This window comes from Talpa occidentalis, unplaced genomic scaffold (genome assembly GCF_014898055.3).
Source record: "Talpa occidentalis isolate TD23 unplaced genomic scaffold, MPIMG_talOcc4v2.1 talOcc4.8, whole genome shotgun sequence".
Classification (NCBI taxonomy): domain Eukaryota; kingdom Metazoa; phylum Chordata; class Mammalia; order Eulipotyphla; family Talpidae; genus Talpa; species Talpa occidentalis.
The window spans coordinates 46,221,288-46,244,959 of record NW_023605194.1 but is presented as its reverse complement, the minus strand read 5'-3'; the positions used below and the strand labels follow the sequence as shown (position 1 = coordinate 46,244,959).

General features: G+C 35.7%; 1 protein-coding gene and 1 pseudogene across 11 annotated transcripts in view; one reads left to right on the top strand and one right to left on the bottom strand.

Annotated features, from left to right (window-relative positions):
• HERC4 (HECT and RLD domain containing E3 ubiquitin protein ligase 4) overlaps positions 1-23,194 on the bottom strand; it is a 112,255-nt gene extending 89,061 nt beyond the window's left edge. For 4 of the 11 annotated variants that reach the window (XM_054690214.1, XM_054690220.1, XM_037495906.2 and 1 more), the window contains exons 1-3: positions 23,042-23,194; positions 21,573-21,685; positions 20,804-21,108 (exon numbers count right to left, since the gene is read on the bottom strand). In XM_054690214.1, coding sequence (XP_054546189.1) covers positions 20,804-21,029 — 226 coding nt within the window. In that variant the 5' untranslated portion in view covers positions 21,030-21,108; positions 21,573-21,685; positions 23,042-23,194. The other 7 variants (XM_054690218.1, XM_054690215.1, XM_054690217.1 and 4 more) reach the window with 7 other exon arrangements.
• Positions 2,797-3,378, top strand: LOC119233506 (V-type proton ATPase 21 kDa proteolipid subunit c''-like; annotated as a pseudogene).
• Positions 23,195-23,672: the final 478 nt, after the last annotated feature.

Sequence of the window (23,672 nt, the reverse complement as noted above, 5' to 3'; positions counted from 1 at the left end):
ACAATATTTCTCTTTAAGACAAAAGGAACATTTAATTTTGGAAACCACAAAAAAGCCAAGAAATCATAAGTGGAGGAGGTTGCTCAGGGAAAGAAATATATAATTTTCAGAGACAAAAGTAAAAGCAGAAAAGAGCAAGCATTAGGCAGATGTAACATATCACCTTGTAATACCCAAAGCTGATATATTCAAAATAGATCTTCTTTGTTCTCCTGGTTCTTCTTGTATTGTTAAAATACAATGTTTTTTAAAACTGATGGCACATCATATTAATGAGGAGAAAAGGTCATTTTGCAAACATTGTCATTTTTAGATCTATAAAAGACAAAATGTTCAACCTAATGACTTTTTTTCCTTACATCATCTATTTCCTCCCATTTACCTCTGTATGTACATCTGACTTCAGCATTTTTTCACTTACAAACTGCATCAAATAAATTTTGCTGCATAAATGTCATGAAAGAAGAATACTATTACACATCCTTTTGGCAATACAGGATATATACAGGTTCTTGTTGCAAAATGTTACATGCTAAAATCCTTCCTGTTGAATGACTAAGGATAAGTCATCTTATTTTCTTTGGGACCTAGAAATATAGCTGTCAATTGTTGAGCCTGTGAAAATTCATGTAGAATATCATCTCCAAACTCACTGTTCAAGAGTTTATGAATATAAGCAATTTCATCATCATACAATGGTACTATCTATATCCATCCACCTTCTGATTTGTCTAGTAATTATGAAATTTGTCTAGTAATTCCTCTGTCAATTTTCTTCTCTTTGCCATTATGGATAAAAAATGAGAAACCCTGCATTCTCAATTGTAGTCAATGAAAGCTATGAAAAGAAAATAAATAAAAGCTACAAATAGTACACAAAGTGTAAAAGCTTTCAGCTTTCTTTTATACCTCCTGAAAAGATGTTGCAAAAGTCTACAAAATGCATGAAAAAGAACAAAGATACTAAATATTGAAGACTTACTTTACTAATGCATTATCCTTTCAGGAAACCCTATCATTCTTTTACTTATAATTTTAGACTTTTTATTTTAGCTGGGAAACAAATACCAAAACCCAAGAATGCTCAAGTCCCTTTTATAAAATGGCATAGTATCTGCATATAACCTCCCATATACATTAAATAATCTCTCAATTACTTATAATACTAATACAATACAAGTAATTGTCATAATTGTCATACTGTATTTTTAGGAAATAATGACATGAAAAGTTTGCACATTTTCAATACAACTGCAAGCATCATAGGTCATCACCACCAGTGAAAATACAAGATTAGGCTACTACAACTCTGATAACAATTTCATCAACTGATGAACACAACTGTTTTATGAGTATTTTTGTTTAAAGACATTTGAATGAATGAATAATAATGTTGATTCATTAACATCTAATTAACAACCAACAACACTGTAATTCTTGCCTGAATGTATTTTCTTATAAGGTATACCAATCTTCTTGTCTAAGAAACACCAGATAGCAGTTTATTTCACTAAACACTGACACTCAGCTCAGAGGTCACTTTGAACAATGAAATCACCAGCAAAACTGAAAAAAAAAAGTACACTATACTGACACTTGTTCATAGTATGAGAGATGAAACAAAAGCAGTGGATTGCTTTGCTCATTCTCATCTGGAAATGTGGACATTGGGAGTCTCATACTTTACAGTTCTGTTCATGTCCAGGAACAAGCATGAAAAGTCCTGTGAGTACTGACTATAACCAAGATTGATTTAATAACTGTACACATATATACTACTTCTAGACAACCAGTCACAAATATAGAAGATGGTCTATTAGGAGTCTTTTCCAAGCCAAGGTTTAAACCTGATAAGATATAATCATCAATAATATGCTCTGAGAACCCAACAGACAAAGAAAACTAACAGTAAAGGATATAGTGTCCTTTGGTTAGAAAGATAGTAACATAGAAACACCACTAGTAACATATTCACAACTAACATCCCTTAAAAGGCACACCTTTTTCAAAATTCTAAACAAACTATTTGGGGACAACAATTATATATTATGCTTTCATAGTTCTGAAAATTTTATTATGGAATAAATCATGTACCTCCATATGTTGAAGATTTAGTGTCCAGTACCCCCCAAATATAGCCTTAATTGTAAACAGGGTTATTGAGGATGTGATTAGTTAAAGTCATATTGAATTAGGGTATGCCTCTAATCTGTCTGGGGTCCTGATAAAAAGGGAAAGTTGATCAGACAAGAATACAGGAAGAATGCAATACAAATGAATGCCTAAGATTGCCAGCAAACCACCAGAAGCTAGGAGAACGGCCAGAAACAAATCTTTTCCTCTTAGTCTCTAGAAGGAATCAATGTTGCTGACACACTGATTTTGGATTTTTAGCCTCCAGAGTTATGAGACAATACATTTCTGTTATTTAAGCAACCTAGTTTGTAATACTTTGTTATGGCAGCCCTGATGAACTAATACATACTTGAAAAAATATTTCTGGGTTCAAAACATTCCTGTCAATTTACACAAGTACTACCATTTATGTTTTAAAAGCAATCCACAAAAAGAAATAACTTATTCCAAATAATTCAATCACAGCTAAGTCTGATTTTGAAATTTAGGAGTTTCAAATTCATAATTATATTATTTCCATGAAAAACAATTTTTTTAAGTAGCAGAAAATATATTTACACAAAATTGGTAAAGGATCGTTCTCTAAACAATCTAAAACACAAACAAAAATTTTTTTAGCTCTGGCCCCACTAACTAGACACACCCACCATCACTGCCACCATGATGGGGCTAGTACTGCTCCAGCTCAGAATTTTCATGGTCTCTGGACCTGCATGGTCTTCATGGAATCTGCTACACCATTTTTGATGTGGGATTCTTCTTTGATACAGTATGGTTCCTGACAAACACATCCCCTTTCAGGTGGATAAAACTAGGCACTGCCTAGCTAGCTCCCTGTCAGCACTTGGCCAGCATGTGGTATCTATACTAGAGGCTCCTCAATCATTCAGGGAGGGTTAAGGATCCCTAGAATTAAAAGCAAGAACCAGGTCAACATTATGTTCGATGAGGCTACGGCCATCCATGGCATCATGGCAACTATTATTGACATGGCTGAGCCTTTCAGTGCAAATGACCCCTAGTCATTGGCCACTGAAACCACCACATAGGCTACTCCATCACTTCATCACTCCATCACTACTCCATCACTTCAACCTCCTCCATGGAGTCTGTGTTAGCACCATGGGCTGTATAGCTGTGATGACCAATGTACAGAACCCGAACCTCTTTGTGAAGATTCTTATAGTGGAGATCTTTGGCACCACCACTGGCCTCTTTGGGGTAATCACTGCAATCCTTTAGGCTTCCAGATGATGAGTGGGTGGGACGGAGCATCACTCCTATTTTTATTGTGATTTTCCTAGAACAGAGAGAGTTGTCCCTTAGCCTTTCAGGGGGTCTGGTATTCAGTGCCCTCTGTGGACTCACTCTTGATACCTTTTAACTTAAAAACACTGCCTGGCTAGATCCTCATGGTGGGGCCTGGATCCCCACCATATACCTATATTCCACTTCCATGCCCCAATTCATCTTCCCAGTGTTTGTGTAATAAACATGGTATTTTTCTGGATCAAAAAATAAGTAAAATGAAACAAACAAAAAATGTTTTTTACACTACCAACAACAAATGCTGGCAAGGATGTGGGAAAAAAGGAACTCTCTTACAGTGCTGGAGGGAATGCAAACTTGAATGCAAACTGGTCCAATGACTTATGGAAAGCTGTGTGGAGGATCCTGAAAATATTAAAAATGGATCTACCAAATGACCCCCAGTAATTCCATTCTTAGGAATCTAGCGAAAGGACACAAAAACACTAATTCAAAAGGAAACCTGCACTTCTATGTTCAGTGCAGCACTATAAAATAGCTAAGATATGGAAATAACCTTAAATGCCCCCAAAACAATAAATAAATGGATAAATGGATCGAGAAGATGTGGAACACATAAACAATGGAATAGTTGCTCAGTGATCAAAAAAGATAAACATTTGCAGCAACATGGATGGAGCTGGAAGAGAGTATGCTAAGTGAAATAACTCAAAAGGAAAAAGAAAAATATCACATGCTTCACTTACAGGTGGAATATAGGGAAAACAAACAAAGAGTAAAGAAAAAGACAAAACCTAAAGGCAAACCATAGATCTGAGACATACAGCAGGGGAAGTAGAGAGAACACAAAGGACTGTAGTGATGGCTCATGGTTTCTGTGGTGGTGGAAGAATTATGGGGGCTACACCTGAGGGGAGAAATCAAATACTGTAAGTAAATGAGCAATGATGTAAGAAAATTAAAAAATAAATAATATTCAATTTTTAAAAAAGGCAAACTGTTAAAATATGTATTACAGTTCTAAACATGCATGCCCTCTGACCCAGAAACCTTCCTTTTTGGGATTTATTATGTTACAAAATGATGTCTACTGAATCATAGTTTTGTAACTGAAAAACAAAAAATAGTAAATAACCTATTTCCTGTAACAGGCAGGTAGGTAAATAATAAAATACCCACATAATAAAAATTTGATGCTTTTATTAAAAAAGAACATCTATATGGGAAGATAGAACTTTATTAAATGAAAAAACAACCCACAGAATCTTATATACGTGTACAAGATTACATATTTTAACACAAGTATAAAAGGTATGAAATAAAACAAATAGTAGTAGCTTGGGATATAAGGGGAAAGGTGACCTCCATTTTTTAAATAATATTTCTATAACTTTAAAAAAAATAAAGTACATGTATTATTTTGGTAATAAGAAAAAAAGGATTTTTCTTATTTCTCACTTTAAAGATCCAAACAAACAAAACCAAAAGCCAGTATAAGGAAGGAAATAATAAAAATGAGACTAGAAATAAATAAAATAGAAATGAAGGCAATAGTTGTTTCTCTAAAAAATAAACTAGATAATCTTCTAGCTAGGCTCAAAAAGTTAAAAAAAGGAGAAAACTAATAAATAGGAACAGAAAAAAAAAAGAGACGTTACACCAGATATCTCAGAAATACAGAGGATCATAAGAGATTACTTTTGAACATTTGTATGCAAGTCAAGTTGAATAACTAGAAAAACGGACAATTTCTTAAAAATATATGCCCTTTCAAGACTAAATTGGGAAGAAACAGAAAACTTGAACAGACCAATCACAAGCAAGGAAACTGAAACAGATATCAAAAGTCTACCTATAAAAAAAACGCCCAGGGCCAGACAATTTTGCTAATAAGTTCTACCAAATCTCCAAAGATGAACTAATACCTGTCCTTCTCAAAACCTCCCAAAAATGGAGAAGGGATACTTCCAAACACATTCTATGAGGCTAACATTGTCCTAATACAAAAAAAAAGGCCAGAGATATAAAAAAAAAAAAAAAAACCAAACACAAAAAACTACAGACTAATATCCCTGATGTACATAGATTCAAAAAGTCTCAACAAAATCTTAGCAAATCAAATGCAATAATGCATTAAAAGGATCATACATCATGAGCAAGCGAGATTTATTGCAGGGACTTAAAAATGGTTCAATATCTGAAAATAAATCAATGTAATACACCACAACAAAAAAAGGAAATAGGGGCCTCCCTGGTGGCACAAGGCATTAAGAACAGCACTATGAAGCTATCCGAATCCCCAGCCAGCCAGGGAGTTACCCACATGGCGCAGCAGACTTCTCCTGTCTCGCCTACTGCTCCCCTCACCAGTGTATTTCAGTAGATCTGCCTGTTCTGTTCCCCACTGTCTCTGGTGAATCCTCTCACCTCCCACACCTCTGGCCTGTACCCCAGTTCTTGTATGCATAAATAAATAAATCTTTTTTAAAAATATATATATATAAATTGTATGATCGTATCAATAGATGCAGAGCAAGCATCTGAAAAGATTCAACATCCACATATGATAAAAACATTCGAAATACTAGGGATATTGGAAGATAGACATACCTCAACAATATAAAAGCCATATGTAGCAAACACAGGGTAACATCATATACAATGGTGAAAAACTGAAAGCTTTCCTCTAAGATTTGATACAAGACAATGTCTACTTTTACCACTACCACTCAACATAGCACTGGAAGTTCTACCTAGAACAATCAGGCAAGAGAAAGATATAAAAGGAATACAAACTGGAAAAAGAAATAAAAGTATTCCTAAGTGTAAAAGACATGATAATAATATACAGAGTCCTACGCCCTCCACTAAAACACTAATTGAAATAATAACTCAGTACAGAAAAGTGGCAGGTTACAAAACCAATTTAAGAAAATCAGGTGTGTTTCTATATGCTAGAAAAGAAATCAAGAAAACAATTCCATTTGTAATTGCATCAAAAGGAATTAAATACCTAAGAGTAAACTGAAAAAAGAGGTGAAGGACCTATACAATGAAAACTATAAGATATTGTTAAAAGAAATAGAAAACAACGCAAAGAAACAGGAACATATTCCCTAATTGTGGACTGGAAAAATTAACAATGTTAAAATGGCCATCTTACCCAAAGCAAAATACAGATCCAATGCAATCCCTGTCAAAGTTTCAATGGCATTCTTCAACAAAATAGAAGGAACATTATTGAAATTCATAGGGAACCATAAAAGACACTGAACAGCCAAAGCAATTCTGACAATAAAGTATAATAGCGGTATTGCATGCCTAGACTTCAAAATACAAAGCCAAAACAGTCAAAATAGTATGGTACTAGAATAAAAATAGACACACAGATCAATAGAACTGAAAGCCCAGGAAAAAATCCACACTTATACGAACAGTTAATCAAAGACAAAAGTGTTAAAAATATACAATGGAGAAACGATGTGGCCCTTCTACCACTTGGGGCCTCTGCATCTGTGTGTGTGTGGCCTCTATATGTACACGTGTGTGTGTGTGTGTGTGTGTATAGGATTTGGATAAGGCTCCCTGCTTGACTGCCTTAAGACAATGGCCCATATCACAAGGCAGCTGGGGAGGACTAGGTAGCCACTGACTGACTGAGTGGCCATGGTCTGAGGTGGTCTGGGAGTACCTCAGAAATTACACCAAGTACCTGTACAGGAAATCCTCCATGTATACATGGCCAATATGTCCCCTCTAATTCCCCATAAAGTTGACGGCCCTTTGTATTTCCGGGATCCTGCTCATCCTGCAACTGTCACATAACCAATCATGCTTGCTTATTACTGCTAATAAATAGCAAGAGAGCTGCTCACTGAGCAGCAGAGCCTTGCCTTGTAAACCTGCTCCACAACTCATCTCTCAGTATGTTACTGAGGGAGTGCTGGCACATTCCCAACCCAAGAAAAGGAAAGTATCTTTGACATATGATGTTGGGAAAACTGGACAACCACAGGCAAAAGAATGAAGCTAGACTCTATCTCACACCATATACAAAAATTAATTCAAAATGAACTAAAGATTTGAATATAAGACCTGAAACCATAAAATATACAGAAGAAAGCAGAGGCAAAACACTCTTGACACTGGATTCCATGATGTCTTTGTGGAGTCATTTCCAACAACAAGAGAAACAAAAGAGGATATAAACAAATGGAACTACATCAAACTATAAAGTTCTGCACAACAGAAGTATCATTAAAACAAAAAGATGGGCCTCCCTGGTGACGCAAGCGGTTGAGTGCAGCACTGTGTAGCTGTCCACAACCTCTGCCGGTTCAATCTCTGCTGGCCCTGGAGATGCCCACATGGCGAGGCAGACCTCTCCTATTTTGCCCACTGCTCCCCTCAGCAGTGTATTTCATCAGTCTGCCTGTTCTGTTTCCCGCCCTGTCTCTGATGAATCCTCTCACTCTCTTGCACATCTGGCCTGTACCCCAGTTCTTGTATAAATAAATAAATCTTAAAAAAAAAAAAAAAGATAATACCCTATGAATGGGAGAAAATATTTGCATCTGACAAGGAGCTGATATCCAAGATCTACAAAGAGCTCATACAACTCAACAAAAAGAAACAAATAACCCAATCAAAAAGTAGGCAGAACAGATAAATAGGCACCTCTCCAAAGAAGACATTCGGTTAGCCAACAGGCACATGAAAAAATGCTCACCATACCTTACCATCTGGCAAATGCAAATCAAAACCATAATGACATACCGGGCCTCCCCGGTGGCGCAGCGGTTGAGCGCTGGGTTGCGAAGCTGCCCGCAGCCTCTGCAGCGCCGGTTCGATCCCGGGCTCCTCCCCGGTTGCTCCCCGGCCACCAGAGGAGGGTCCCGCATGGCGTGCAGACCTCTCCTGCCGCCCGCTGCTCTCCTCAGCAGTATACTTCGGTCCTTCTGCCTGCTCTGCTCCCCGCTCTGACTCTGGTGAATTCTCTCACCCTCCCGCCCTTCTGACTGTACCCAGTGCTTGTATAAATAAATTAAATAAATAAATAAAAATAAATCTTTAAAAAAAAAAAACCATAATGACATACCATCTCACCCTTGTGATATTGGTCCATATCAAAAAGACTAAACATGGGGCCTCCCTGGTGGCACAGGCGGTTGAGCGCAGCACTGTGAGGCTATCAGCAGCCTCTGCAGCATGGGTTCGATCCCAGCTGGCCGCAGAGATGCCCACATGGCACGGCAGACCTCTCCTGGCTCACCTGCTGCTCCCCTCAGCAGTGTATTTTCCTCAGTCTGCCTGTTCTGTTCCCCATTCTATCTCTGGTGGATCCTCTCACCCTCCCACACATCTGGCCTGTGCCCCGTTTCTTGTATGCATAAATAAGTAAATCTTTAAAAAAAAAAAAAAAAAAAAAAGACTAAACATGAATTGGCAAGGGTGTGGAGAAAAAGGAACCATTGTACACTGTTGATGGGAATGAAGACTGGTCCAGCCCCTAAGGAAAATTATATGGAAGTTTTTCTCAAAATAGTAAAAATAGATCTACCATACAAACCAGCAATTCCACTTCTAGGTATCTACCTGATATATGCAAAACATTAATTCCAGGGGATATATACACATCTATATTCATTGCAGCATTATTTATAATAGCGAAATTATAGAAGCAACCTAAATGGTCAAAATATAGATGAGCAGATTAGGAAGATGTGGAATAGATAGACTGAGGTGTACAACTCAGTTCTAAAAAAAAAAAAAAGGATGAACTCTTGCTCTTTGCAACAGGAAGGGATAATGCTAAGCAAATAAGTTAGAAGGAGAAAGACAACAGATGGTTTCACTTACATGTGTAATTATGAAGAAATAAAATAAAGGGTCGCAAAACCAAGCCAATTAAAAACCATAGACATACACAGAACTCTGATTACCAAAAAGTGAGGGGGAGGTGCAGAGTGGATGGTGGATAGTGTCCAGTGAACTACAGTGGAAGACTAGGGGGGGATTTGGCAGTGGGTATGCTGTGGTAACATACAGCTGAAGGGGGTATACTGATTCTATATAGTGCTGCAAAACATTATTACCTCCATTTAAAAAAAAAAAAAAGAGGAAAGAAAAGATTTTATTTAGCACTCAAGAAACAGACTATCTACCTCTGGAGCAAATGACAGCTTTCGTTTAATTCCTATATAGTGAAGAGAGTATCTCCCTCTGGAATAATAGGTAAACATGCTTATGTTCATTATAGAAAATTGGGTTACTATAGCTCTGGTTTTCTTTCCTGGAATGCAATTCACTGCATGTAAAGAGATTATATGTCTCTTTTTGGTTAGCATGTAGGAATAAAGGTCTGGGTAACTAGGAGGAAAAAAAAAATCAATTGACCACAAATATTAGGATTTACTTCTGAAATGTCAATTCTGTTTCACCGATCTATACATATGTCATTATGTTAATAACACACTGAAAAGTATTTGAAATAGGAAATAAAATTCCCTAAACTTTGTTCTTTCTCTAAATTGCTTTGGCTAGTCAATAAAATAAGTTTATAAGCATGAATTATATAAACCTGTCTTGGCTATTTATATAAATTTAACTATTCTATCTAAATTTTAGGATCTGGTATCAATATCTGCCCCAAAAATATTTCTGGAATTTTGATAGGGACTGTGTTCTTTATATCAACTTAGGGAGAAATGCCATCTTAATATTGAGTCTCATAAGGCATAAATATAATTATCTATTTAATTAGATCTTTAACTTCCATTCGTAAAGATTTGTAATTTTTAGTGAACTGATTTCTTTTGTTAAATATTTTCCTAAGCATTTAATTGTTTTTGATGTTATTGTGAATAGAAAGATATTCAAATTTTAATTTTAGATTATCCAATGCTTGCATGCAAAAAATATGACTGATTTTTGCATATTGATCTTGTGACACACAATCCTGGACTTATTTATTAATTCTAATTTTGTGGACTCCTTAGGATTCTCTACATCAAGGATCAAGTTGTCCATAAATAGACAGTTTTATTTACTCTTTTCTTAAAAAAAAAGTTATCAGAGTCAATAAAACACTATTGCTATGAATAGAAAGCACAGCCATGCTGATAACAATTATAAAAATGAGGTCAGAAGAAGTATACTCTGTTAAACAATTAATTTAAAGAGGCACCATTTCAACTCAAAAGCATATGTATAATTCTGTCAAATCTTAAGTTCGAAATCCGCTGTCTTATTACAACACACTAGTTGCTATATAGGTTTCTTTCCCCTTCTCTTTGAATAATGCAAAACTCTAATTTGAGCAAAGCAAAGTTCACTTTAAAATTCATCTCTAAAATTTTTAAGTTTTCAAGTTACTATATTATGAAATTTTAAGAGCAGTGTAAAATTCCATTCTTGCTTAAGATTATGTCACATACAGTACCAATACATAAGCAGAAAAGAGACTGAAAAAATAAATATTAAATTGTCAACAGAGGTTAACTATCCCTAAGTGTCTTTTCTCCTACTGTTCATTGCTTATTTAAACAACTAAATGCATTTCTAATGAATATGATTCTTTAAATCACTAGGGATTAGTAATAGCACCAGTAAATAATTCACAATGTTTTTTTTTTTCATTTAAATAAACATTTTGTTAATTGTTACGGGGTTACAACTAACCAAAAGGCTAACTTCACTCAAGGCACATACTTCTCAATTTAATCGAAAGTGAAATTGTTTGTTGATATTTTCAAAAGATCTCTAATATAATACATACAATGACCATCATACAGTATATTACAAAACAAATGAAGAATTAAAAAACAAAACTAAAACATAAAAAATTAAATGAAAATTTTATTCCCTAAAAGCAGTAATAATTACCAATAGGAATTTGTAATGTTCACAAGTTCATACCCTTTCAATGCATTCTATCTAGATACAGGTACACTGCTGACATAGATAAAGAGCTTACTATGTGCCTAAAACTGTGCCAAGCACTTTATTTAATCTCATTTAATCCTCATAACATAATGAGGTAAGTATATCATTATCCCTACTTTACAGATAAAGACACTATAATATAAACATTTTCCTAATTATTTAAATGTTGTTGTTCTGTTAGAAAAACCAGGTTACATTTTAATAATTTTATTTTCAAAGTATACTTAAAATGTCATAAATATGTGAAGGTTATATTATATTTTTTTCTTTAGAATAATAGTTGAAATAGAAAAATAGTTGCTTTACTCCAAGTTCTTTTCAAGACAAGCATGAACCAACCCTCAGAATACATACTAGCAGGTTTGGTTCTGTGTTTTCTTAGACTTCTAATTTGTTTATTTGGCTTTCATTGATCATAGAGCCAATTACATTTTCTGTATTCTTAATGCTCTACATTTGGGAAGGGGATGTTACAGATCTTAGTAGAGACTGCCTCTTCCAGAGCTAGCTATTTCCTAAAGAAAACTTTGCCAACCAGCATGCCTTTGCCATGCACACCCACCAATCCAGAGTCTATACCCCTCCTGTCTCCTTAGCTATTAAAATTCTCACTCACCAAGCCATGTTTTCCCTACCCTAAGTCATCCCATGACCAGGTACCAGGCAACTGGGAAACCAACTCCATAGGCCAAAGCATGGAGGAATTAATGATAACTAGCCAAAACTAAATTGTTTATTCTGCCTAGCCTTGTTCTTCCAAGAGAAACCCCAATAAAGAACATGTGCTAAGATCTCCTTGTACTTTTGTCATCTTCCTGTCTTGCTCTCATCCGGTGATCTGGTATAGCCTTCAGTTACTCCCCTCTTTGTAGGAACTGAGAGTATAAAAAACTTCCAGGCCTCATTCTTCTTAAGGCACATCCAACAAAGTACACTGATCATGTGCTCATTCAACAAATCCCCGGTTCATTCTGTGTGCATCAGCATTTATCAGCATGATAAAGAAGTCTTAGGTTTCAATACTCCAGGAACTGAGGATTTTTGTATAAATTATTATATTTAATAGAAAGAGAGCAATGCCATTTATTCATTTAATGAATGTCAAGTACTGTACTTGATACTGCAGAAAACATGTGACTTGAGTTCTTACAAGAATGACCGGGGATTTACAGGAGATGGTACTCGAGCTGGGCAATATTCGAAATACAGAAATGAAAATATGCTGTAGAAGGATTAACCCACAACAATAAGAAGGATTAGCTGGAGGAGGGAAATTAGTTGAAAAGCTATTGCCTCAGTTCTCATATAGAACAGTCATGGTTTAACTGGAATTAAAGAATTTTAGATTGAAATATAGAAAACTAAGCATCCAATGTAATTAGCATTAAACTAATTACAGGTTTCTTCTACTATCCTAAAGTGGAATGTTCTAAGCTAGTATTATTTGAAAAGTTACTTTTGGGAATGCTATTGCCATTCATTTACATGGAATTTTTTTTTAACATTCCCAGAGCCAAAAAATAACACATCAAATCATACCAAATAGGAACAGTCTAATTTGGAGTAGTGTTTATTTGCAAATTATTATCCTTTCTTCTCTTCTCTCTATGCACACTAATTCTATTAAAATTCTTTCACACTAAGAATTTTGTGTACTTGGATGGCTGGACCCCTATTGGTCATGCATGTTTGGGGGTTGGGGTGCCTCTTCCTTGCACGCTAACACCAGCACATACTCAATTTATTGTTAAAATTATTTCAGCTATTCAGAATCAAAAGCTACTTATACATGTGATTGCATCTTGTGACTTAATAAGCTTTGTTTCCAGTAAAACCTAGAAGGGGGTCATAAAGTCTAGACATAATTAATAGCTTTGTGTAAGTTAAGTGAGAAGTAAGTGAACCTATTAATAAAATTCAAATGAGCAGGTATCAAATGGCCCCTGGCAAATAAATGTTTTAATTTTATCTTTATATAAAAATTCAAGCTTACAAATCAGACAAAGTAGAGAAGGCAATCATTTAATCTTAAATTTACAAAGGTGTTAAATCACCAGGTTTTTTAAACAGTCTCCAAAAGCATAAAATTAAATATTGTTAATGGACCATTAATTACTTGATAACTAAGAACCAGGGAAAGATTTACAATTAACCTAATGTGATCTGAAGTGAAAACAACTTGGAAATAAAACAGTTCATGCTTTTAGTCTTGATCTTTCTCCCCTCATATAGAATTGAATTTCTTATTAGTCACTGAATATTGTTATCAAAACAAAATTCACCTCATTAACCTTTTTATCTCTCCTCTTAAAATGAAAGTTAACAGTGCTCCTCTTCCTGAATTCCTTATTTCTACTAATTAATAAATCCACAGAGGATCCTACCTGGCTCCTCCCTTTACCCCTTACAGTTTAGTTCTGTTTTCCAAAGCCTATTATTTTTACCTCCCTAATCTCTCAATCTACTTGCTCCCTTCCTGTTTTAAAGGACTACTGCTGAAAAATAAATATATAGAGGACCACCATTATAAATTAATTTCTTTACCTTCAAATTGCTCCTTTATAAAAACCAAGTTGTTACCATTAAAGCTATTACTAGATATTCACCAAATCCATGTTCCTTTATTTGCTTAATTCTATAATCTCATCTCAATTTTACATTTCTAGCCTTCCTGCTCTTTGTTCTCAGACATTTCCATTAACTGGATTATTAGTCCCTCTACAGGCATCAAATCTGCCTATTGTCATTTGAGCTGCTTTATCCAAAACCACTCTTCTACATTAGTTACCCCTTGAAAAACTGCCCTCCAATTCATATGGTATCTTCCCTATAAAAATTCACCTACCTTGATTACATTATTCATCTACATAACACACCATTTATGCATAACACTTAAGCACATTTTACATGCCTCTATTTGTGCGGTTTTATCTTCCCTTCTAGATCTTTAAAAGATATTCATTACATTTACCCAAGTTTGTCAAGTTAATAAATTTTTAAAACTTTCATTTACAAATAGTTTATAAGTTTATCAATTTTACAAAGTGAGACACAACTGTGCTTAAAATTTTTAAATAAACTCAACTATCAGTCTTTTTGAGATTAGCTAAAATTAAAGATGTTCTTTTCCCTAAAGAAACAGCAGATACAAAGTCTAACCTGACGTATATGTTTATGGCAAAAATTGGAAATAAGTTCCCCAAAACAGGAGAATATTTAAGTATATTTGGAATTTCTCAATGCTTAAATGTTAATTGTCATTAACAATATCCCTAAACAATATTTTGAAACATGGGGAAATACTGAATTATTATTCAATTATTAATGGAAAGAAATTTTGAGAATTAAGAACATACTCCTAGCTTGTAATTAGAAACATATATAGGTACAGAAAGTCTCAAATGACATTAATATTTATCTATACATGTCATTATGATTTTTACTGTCCTGTTTTTCCCAAATTCTCTACCAAATGTATGTAAAATATGTCATATTTTAATAATTAGGGAAAAATATGAAAAACTAAAAATGTGTTACCTATCAAAGGAATAAAATTAAACTAAACTTAGGCATTAATATAGAAATAATTAGAATATTTTGAAATAAGATGAAAAAACCTAATATAAAGGACTCTAGAATATTTTCTGTTTAACCAAGAGAAGGTATACTAAAATTCTGCCACACAGAACAGTGATTATAGTTAAATAAAATATTATGGTTCAAAGACTGAGCCACCAAAATCCAAAAAATATATTTTGACCAAAAAAACCCTACAGTACAGTTACATACAAAGCATAGGTTTTTCCTGCAAAAAAATAACTATCATAATTCATTAAGATATAAAAATAATTACCCTTTTAATTCTCTCAACATGGGAATAAAATCCATAGAAGTTGATAGGAGATAAACCATGGGGTCTTTATTATGGTTTCTTCACTAATGCTTCTCTCTTTTTTCTCCCACTAACACAATCCTAGCCTAAAGAAAAATTTTTGTTAATTATCTGTGAATAAATTTTCCCTGACAGGTTTTCTAGACTAAGAAGTACCTGATATGCGTTACACCCTACAAAAACCAAGCATCTATTAAGGGAGATGTGTTTTCTGTTCTCAAAGCAATTTTAAAAATCCATGGGGATTTTGAGAAATGAACTTTTACAACAGAGATACATTTGTAGGACATATTGGGGACATGGAAACCTAAGAATACTAACAAGAGATGGAAACTAGACCACATACACTGTTAATCTGCAACAAGAATCCTTACTAAACTGTCCAAACAGTGAAACCAAAATCTACCAAGGAATCTTTCCAGGAAAGTACATAGCTTACTTCCAGTCAGGTAAAAACACTAATATACTAAACACAAAGAGATAATCATTGGTTCCAAATCCTTTACAGAAACCCCCAACAGACTGCTCAGATTAGGTATCTACTGAGATTGTCTTCTCTGCGGGTTAAAAGTTTTATAAAGCAGTCACCAAACCAATGCATCCTACAAAGAGATACATGGCAGACTTGATACAACACAGCTAATCCAAGTTCCAATGTTAGCCACCAAATCAATTGTGCATGGCAGTTACTATGGATCTGGGATTGTAGCATAGCACAGCATTAGACAAAAAGGGATACAGAGTAAGATATATAACAGAGGAAAGAGAGGATACTGGGTGTTACCATAGTAAGCTTTTGTTTGTTTAAATATTCTTCATACCACACAAGGCTATAATGAAGTACCAAAGTGGTATCACAATGTTAGCATCTAGGTAAATGATTTATTTCAATATGCCATCAAATAGAATGGTGAGCAATCTGTGCATTAGTATTTGATCTGCCTCAAACAGAAGATATCACTGTAAATAATTCTAAACATAAGCACAATTTAGTGAATAAGGTAGGAGACTGGTAGATTTTAATTTTCAGATTTAACTTAAAGCTGTTCACCAGTCACCTGCTGTTTTGACAAGTTACTTACCAACTTGTGCTGCCATTTCTCCGTAAATATATCCCCTAAGATGAGGATAATTCTTGCAAACTGTGTCACAAGCATTTGAAAGGAACCATGAGTTATTGTGTAATGCTCTTGGAATTCCTCAGATGTAGGGTCCTACACAAAGTAAAGTATTATTATACATCTCTCTAACAGTAGTCATCTGTTTGCATTATGACTTTTCTTCCCTACCCTTGACACTGTGATTCTTGGGCACTAACCTTTCTCAAAGTAAAGCATCCAAAGAAAGCCTTCATTCCTGACCCACATAATTACTTTTTCAAGTCTCGATAGTCACATCTTTCTCTTCCCTAGGAGGTATAATGGAAATATACTTTTGTTCAATTGAAAAACAAGTGGGTTAATTTGGTATTTTTAATCTACTCTGTAGTGCATGATTTTATTTCCCATATTTGTGTATATTTGCTATATTACTTTTTAAAATTTTAATTATATATTAAGGAATTCACTTATAGATTTATGTTTTATGAACAGAAAGAGCAGGTTGGAAAATGAAGTAGCAAGAGAGGCAAGCAAGTAACTACTGCTATGTAACCAAAATGCTTTTCTGGAATGACCCAACAGTAGAAATTATTTTAGGATACAAAAAACAGAATCAAAACTCATAATCTTTGTATCTTCTATAGAGAGTTAAACATAAGCTACAGTAACATTTATTATGCTATTCAAAACTAGCTTCTGCTGGCCATGCTAATCAAGTTAATTTTCAGTTCAAGAGTAAGCTATACTTGAATTGTTTAGCTTGTGTTGGTACTGTATTATATCTTGAAAAGAGGATGTTTGATCTTACACAGTTTCTAAAATGGTTTTTCTTTGAATTTATGACCAGGTTGAGAAGGAGGGAAAGAATTACAAAACATGGTGTCTTCACTGTATAAAATAGTGTCTTTCATTATAAAATAATTTTTAGAGATTTTTTTAACCCTCAAAATTACATTAAAATACTGATGGAAATTAGTTTCCTCCTAGGTGACTAAATATTTTTCTACATTTTAAATATAGCTGGAGAAAAACTTCATGGGATAGAGGTAAAATCACATCATTCAGAGTGTTCTCTTAACATTTGCTAGCCCAGTAATTGTTAGTCTTTTAATCTCTCTTAACTTCAGTTTGTTGATCTGTAAAATGAGGACCATAACACCTCTCCTAGCTACCACACAAGACTGTTGTGAGGCTTAAATGAGATAATCTACTTGAAAAAAAAAAAAAAAAAAAACATTTTAAACCACAAAAAGTTATCACAGCAGTCATTTTTACAGACTCATGTTCTTTATAAATTGTGGTCATAAAAGTTTAGTATTGATTCTAAAATGAAATAAATTGAAACATGTTAAAAATACATGTGTAGGATCATGGACACTAAATTATACCTCTGGCTGAATATACAGTCAGTAAATGATCTTGTTAACAAAAGAAAACTTCCTATATATTATCCTAAAACCTTCAGAAGTAAATTTGGAAGGACGTATAAAAATAAAACTAACAACTCATTTATTGTCCTAAAATATTGGAAAATAAATATATTTACTGTTAGCTATGGTGCAAGAAATTGAAAGACATTAGTTTTTTGTTTTTTTTTTTAAGGGTGCTAAAAATTCATATGAAGGAAAAATATACACATGAAACTTCTGAAACAGCTGTTCACTTCTCTGGAAATAATTCAGAAAGACCTAGTAATGATAGCAAGGGGTATACATATATAAGAGAACAGAGATGAAAATGGGCATAAACTGCACTCCAGGTATTATAAAGAAAATCAGTTAAACCTTCCTATGTAGCTCCTAAAATGTCCAGATTGGGAACCTCTCCAATAGGTCACATGTCAAATCTATTAACTATACTGTTATGGTTGAGTCCTCCAGTAGATTTTATCATGACTTTCAAGAATAACTTATCCTTCAATGAATGAGGTCACCTCTTTCTCTTTCACTCCTTATTATACAATATTTAGTATGCTTATAAAACCAATCTCTATAAGAAAACAATTCTTAGCTTCCTCCTGACTGTTTGCTTTCTTGCTGATACAAGTTTAAAACTCTGATAAAGTGAATTAGCTTTTATTACATAGTCCTAAAAATTCAACCAGACTCAACTGCCAGATTTTCAAATCAATTAAAGAACTGCTCACAAATTTAAAAAGGACTAGGGAAGGAGTACGTTTAAATTACTAAGGAATTATTCCAAAGAGAAATAATTTTAGTTAAAAAATTACTAAAATTTCCCAGGCAAACACTGTATCAAAACTGGGGTTAAAAGTTGAAGTCCCTATCAGAGCAACTACTACCTCCCTTGAATTGTCTTAGATTCTCCTATATCTGTAAACTAGTACACTTCAGTATATCACTGAACCTGGGCTTCTAGTAATAAAAAACTTTTCTCAGGATCAGGATCCCCTCCTATAAAATTAAGCTATGCTAGTTCCAGATTTATCTTTTGGCTATTATACGGTCAATGATTTAATTAAACTTAAAACTTCATTTTCTCCCAGAAATCTCTTTAATGCTATTCCACAATGACACTTTTCATCATTTAAATATCCTATTTTTAAATACATATCACCTATCCAGTTAGCTCAGTTATATATGCCTTCTTAACTCCCAACCCAGGCTCTAAATTTTTCATAGACAAAGTTCACGCCTTTCATTTTTCTGTTCCGTAGAAGGAGATAAAAACTGAACAATAAGGCAAACCTTAAAAGTTATCATAAGTTAGGTATACCCACCCTTCCAACTTTATTTATATTACCAAATAATGCTTCCAGGATGAATCAAAAAGGTGATATAAATGTCACAATGCAATCATCACAATGTCAACATGACCACAAAGAAGCCTCTGGTTACTTAAGTTGCTCAGATCTTCACCAACAGAATTAAAAGCTGTTTCATGCAATATAATCGTTATCTATTAGTGTATGGTGTCTACCTTTGTCCTGGACACAGGACAGGCATTATATTTAAATTTTGTAAACCTAACTAAATTTAAGTAACTGTATTGGCAATTTCTATGTGCTAGCTTTGTACTTTCGACTTGCCTTGTAATCTCTCAGAAATTACTAAAGCAATACAAAGAGACATTCAGTTATTTCAGTGGGGCATGTTAAGTATATAAGTAGCAGCCTCAACACCATGAAAATCTCAACCTGAGGCAGTGTTCCAAACTAAAAAAGGTAAAGGATCCATCTGCATCTGAAGCAGTGATAAGTATCAATAAATTAACATTCGTTTCTCCCAACATGACAATCTAAATGCCCAAGATTATGAAAATCTTGTAAGGTTCCTTAAAATATTCTTGCTTGGTAGAGTACAAGAAAGATGTCATTTACCTTGAGTTCTGCAATAATTAGAGCTACTGTAGCAAGCATCACTACCATTCATCCAAAAAAAAAAAAAAAAACTAAATACAAATTAAGGCAGAAGAAAAGGAACTAAGATAAGACCCTAACAACAAAGAAAAGATGTACAATATTGACAATCAGAAAAGTGAGATTTAGCATGATAGTGAGATGGTATGAAAGATGAGCAACATGCCTTAACTTAGTATCTTAGAATTTTAAACTTACATTAACCTCAAAAGTACACTAACAATAAAAAAAACCCACAGAAATAAAGTAAATGTCATAGAAAATATTTAAGGGCCATTAATGTGAAAGTTAGAACAAGAAACTGTAAATCAGTACAGTTGCAGCTTTACTGAACTTATCACATAAAGAATTAACTTTTACTTATAACAACTGAAAGCAAAATTCATGTGACATCTTATTTTGAAATATGTATATCCAGGAAAACAGAAGATAAAACATGCCCAAATTCCTCAAAATTCTCATTACCCTATAAACTGTTTTAAATTTGGCTTATATGACTACCACATAAAAAGGACATCTTACATTTGCAAAACTTCTAATAGCTAGTATTACTACTTGAAAGTAGGAAATTAGGAGACTGAAAGATATTTCCAACCAAGCCAAATAAAATTATACACTTAAAATGCTACATACAATAGGGAGGAAAATAGAAAATAAGGGTTTATTTTAGTAAGTGAAAGTTAAAAACTCTTATCTTAATTTTTTTTTTTCTCTCTGATGCATGGAAATCAACACAGTATGAATTATGTGTTTAAAGGTGGCTGAACAGTAGTAATTAATAATCTATATACTCTATGTCGAAGATGATGTATACAACACAGGCTGGTTTTCTAAGTTGTTTTGCATCACCATAATTATGTTGACACTAGGGTTTCATACCACAAGGGTTTATAGTTGTAGTTAAAACAAGAAAACATAAAACAAATTATTCAGAAGCATGCAACTGTAAAGGATATATTTAGCTCCTAGTTTGGTTTTAAAGCTTGATTTTTTCAAAAAGGGCTAAGAAATAGAGAAAATATTTGACATTTCAAACTTAAATGATAGAATTAGAAATATTAAACAAAAAATTCTTCAACTTACCTGGTTTCTTTCTGGATTTTTCATGACCTAGCTGCCCTAGATCATTACATCCACATGTATACACTGTTCCATCATCCAGAACAAATACAGTATGCCTGAGTCCACATCCTACATCTCGGACCTTTTTATTTATAAAAAAGTCACTTTTTCTGGGCTCTAATACAATTTCTTCATCAATTCCACCCAAACCTAGCTGTCCAAAAGATGCATTTCCCCAGCACAACATGTTTGTAATTCTTTTGGTCTTCCAGTTTCAACAAACAACTCCCTTCTGAACCACTGGAAAGCTGGAGGTATCCCTATAGCTGAGGAGATAGAAAAAAAGTTAAGATGACTTCAAAGGAAACATGATACATAATTGCTCTTTCAAGTGCTGCACTACAACAGTCATTATATAGACAACATGAAACCTATTTTAAAAATATGCTACATAAGTATTTAGTTTCAAAAACCAATCAGTGGGGTTTTTTTAAATGATGGTCTAAATACAGCATCCAGAAACATTTAAGGAAAATGTATCACTCTCCATGACTGCAAAACATATTGCCCACTTTTGACTTTTTGTTCTCTTGTGATAATCTAACAAACATTAAGTATCTTAATGAAATGAATCTTCTTCCCTTTAAATAATTCAATGGGAGCAAGAAAGAAGACATCATCCACAGCTCCCAAAAATCAACCCATATATATAAAATGTAAGCACATACAGCATCATACAACCTTGCAATCTCCCTCAAATCACAAGAAAATTAAACTTTCTAATACCTACCTCCACATTAACAGAAACTGAAGTTCTATCTGTAATGGAAATAAAACCAATAATGGAAACTTTAAACTTCCCACAATTTAAATGACTCTTCCAATTATTCATACCAATAGGACCTGGAGAAAATTAATGTCCACATGTCAAAACTTAATAATAAGACGATCGCCTCTAAAGATCTTGTGAAAATAGTTAACCCTCCGACCTCACTACTAATTCTAAAACTGAATCAGTGTACATAACTATCATACAAGGAAAAAACATGCATTTTTAAAAATCAAGGTTCTCCCCCAAATTAAACACTTCCTATTAGGAATGGTAACCGTGATAGAAAAAAATTTCCCCTGCGCTCTTTATACCTCCCAGACAATGATTTGAAGATAGAAAACAACTACAAAAAACCCCGGCACTGCCAGTTTTTCAAGAATTAGATGGGGGGTGGGGGGGGCTGGGACATTGATAGCTGGATCTCGAAATCTGTCGAACTTTCTAGTACACTGATTATTTCTTCACTTGTAAAGATGCAGATCACAAAGAGTTCACTTCATCTAAACCTACACAGATTTTTTCTTACCACATCGCATTACAAAATGACACAATTACAGGAAGACAGCCTTATGCCCGTTGTAATCCCCACATTCCTTATGCAAACCTGGGAAGTTTCAAAACCCAACTTTGCTACGTTCGGGCTAGCAAGGGCCGAGACTGTCCCACTGCATGACCTCTCCATTAGATAAGTTTGATTTCATTCTCTTGGGGCTTCAGAACTTGATAGTTCCGAGAGTTCTGCATTGTCTTCACACACACACCCCCTTTTTTTTTAAATTAGAGGGGACGGGAAAATACCCCAGATTTCAGCGCATGAGGTCAAAAAGAGTATGGGAAAGGCTTCCCCTCGTCAGCAACAGGTAGGGGAACGCCAGCAGTTTGCTCCCATCATTCCCCGAACATACTCTCAAATCAGCTTGGGGGGGCCGGGGGGAGCAATCTTCTGCACACACCCAACCTCGCGGGCAGACCAGCCAACTACGGCAGCCGCCCGCTCGCAGCAGCTGCAGGAATCCGCGGACAAGGCTCCGCACCTCGGCGGCCTTCCCCAGGGAGGTGCGACATTCCGGCCACCGGGCCGGGGAGCCCCGACACTGCCCTCGGCCCCCACCCCCCACCCCAAGAAAGCGCTGAGAAAGCACCCTGCGCCCGGCGGGCCTGTATCCGCCCAAGCCGGCCTCCTCCTCCCTACACCGTCACACACCCCCGAACCCCCCGGGGCAACGTCTCACCCGGCCCCTCAGAGGCAGGGGAAACCCTGGCGATTGGGGCGGCGCCTCCCGGGGGAGCGAGGCAACGCCGCAGCTGAGGCAGGTCTCCAGCTCCCACACCCTCCTCCTCCAGCCCGGGGAGGCGATCGCCGGGGCTTCTCCGGCGCCGGTGCCGCTGCTCCGCCGCTCCTCGCCCCGGCGCCTGTGAAACTTTACCAGGTTCCTTGGAGAAAAGCAACCGCCACCGCTGTCCAGTCCAGAGACAGCCGTCAGCGACCCGGATGGAGCGGGAGGGGAAGGACGGGAGGAGAGCCCGGCTGCGAGCGCTAGGGGTGGGGAGAGTTGTGGGGCGAGACCGGGGAGGAGTAGGGAGAGCGGGGGGGGGGGGGGGGGGGAGGTGGCTAGGCGGGGGAGGGGGGAGGGGCCTACCGGAAGTGAACCGCGGAGCACGCACGCGAGCCCGCCCACGTCCCGATTCGGGCGCCTGCGCCGGCGTCTTCCCAGGCCACCCCGACCCAGGCGCATGCGCAGTGTGCCGCTTGCGACGAGGAAGACTCCAAATACAAAAGTTGTAGTTTTGGAAGCCCCAGGTGTTACTTATCTTGTATCAACGTTTCATCGCGCACAAAGGCCAATTTGCTCAAGAAAATTTTCTTCGGTTTTTTGGTTTGGTTGTCTTTCCGTTCTTACCTTCCGGTCTAGTTGATATTTTATTTTGCTTTTTTCCAAGGGGAGTTTGTAGTAGATGAAACACGAATATGAGTAATGAAGGCGGGTGAATTACTTTCTCTCCCAGTTTCAACCCGAGCTCTCAGTAAAGGAGGTATATACACAGCAATGGCTGAAG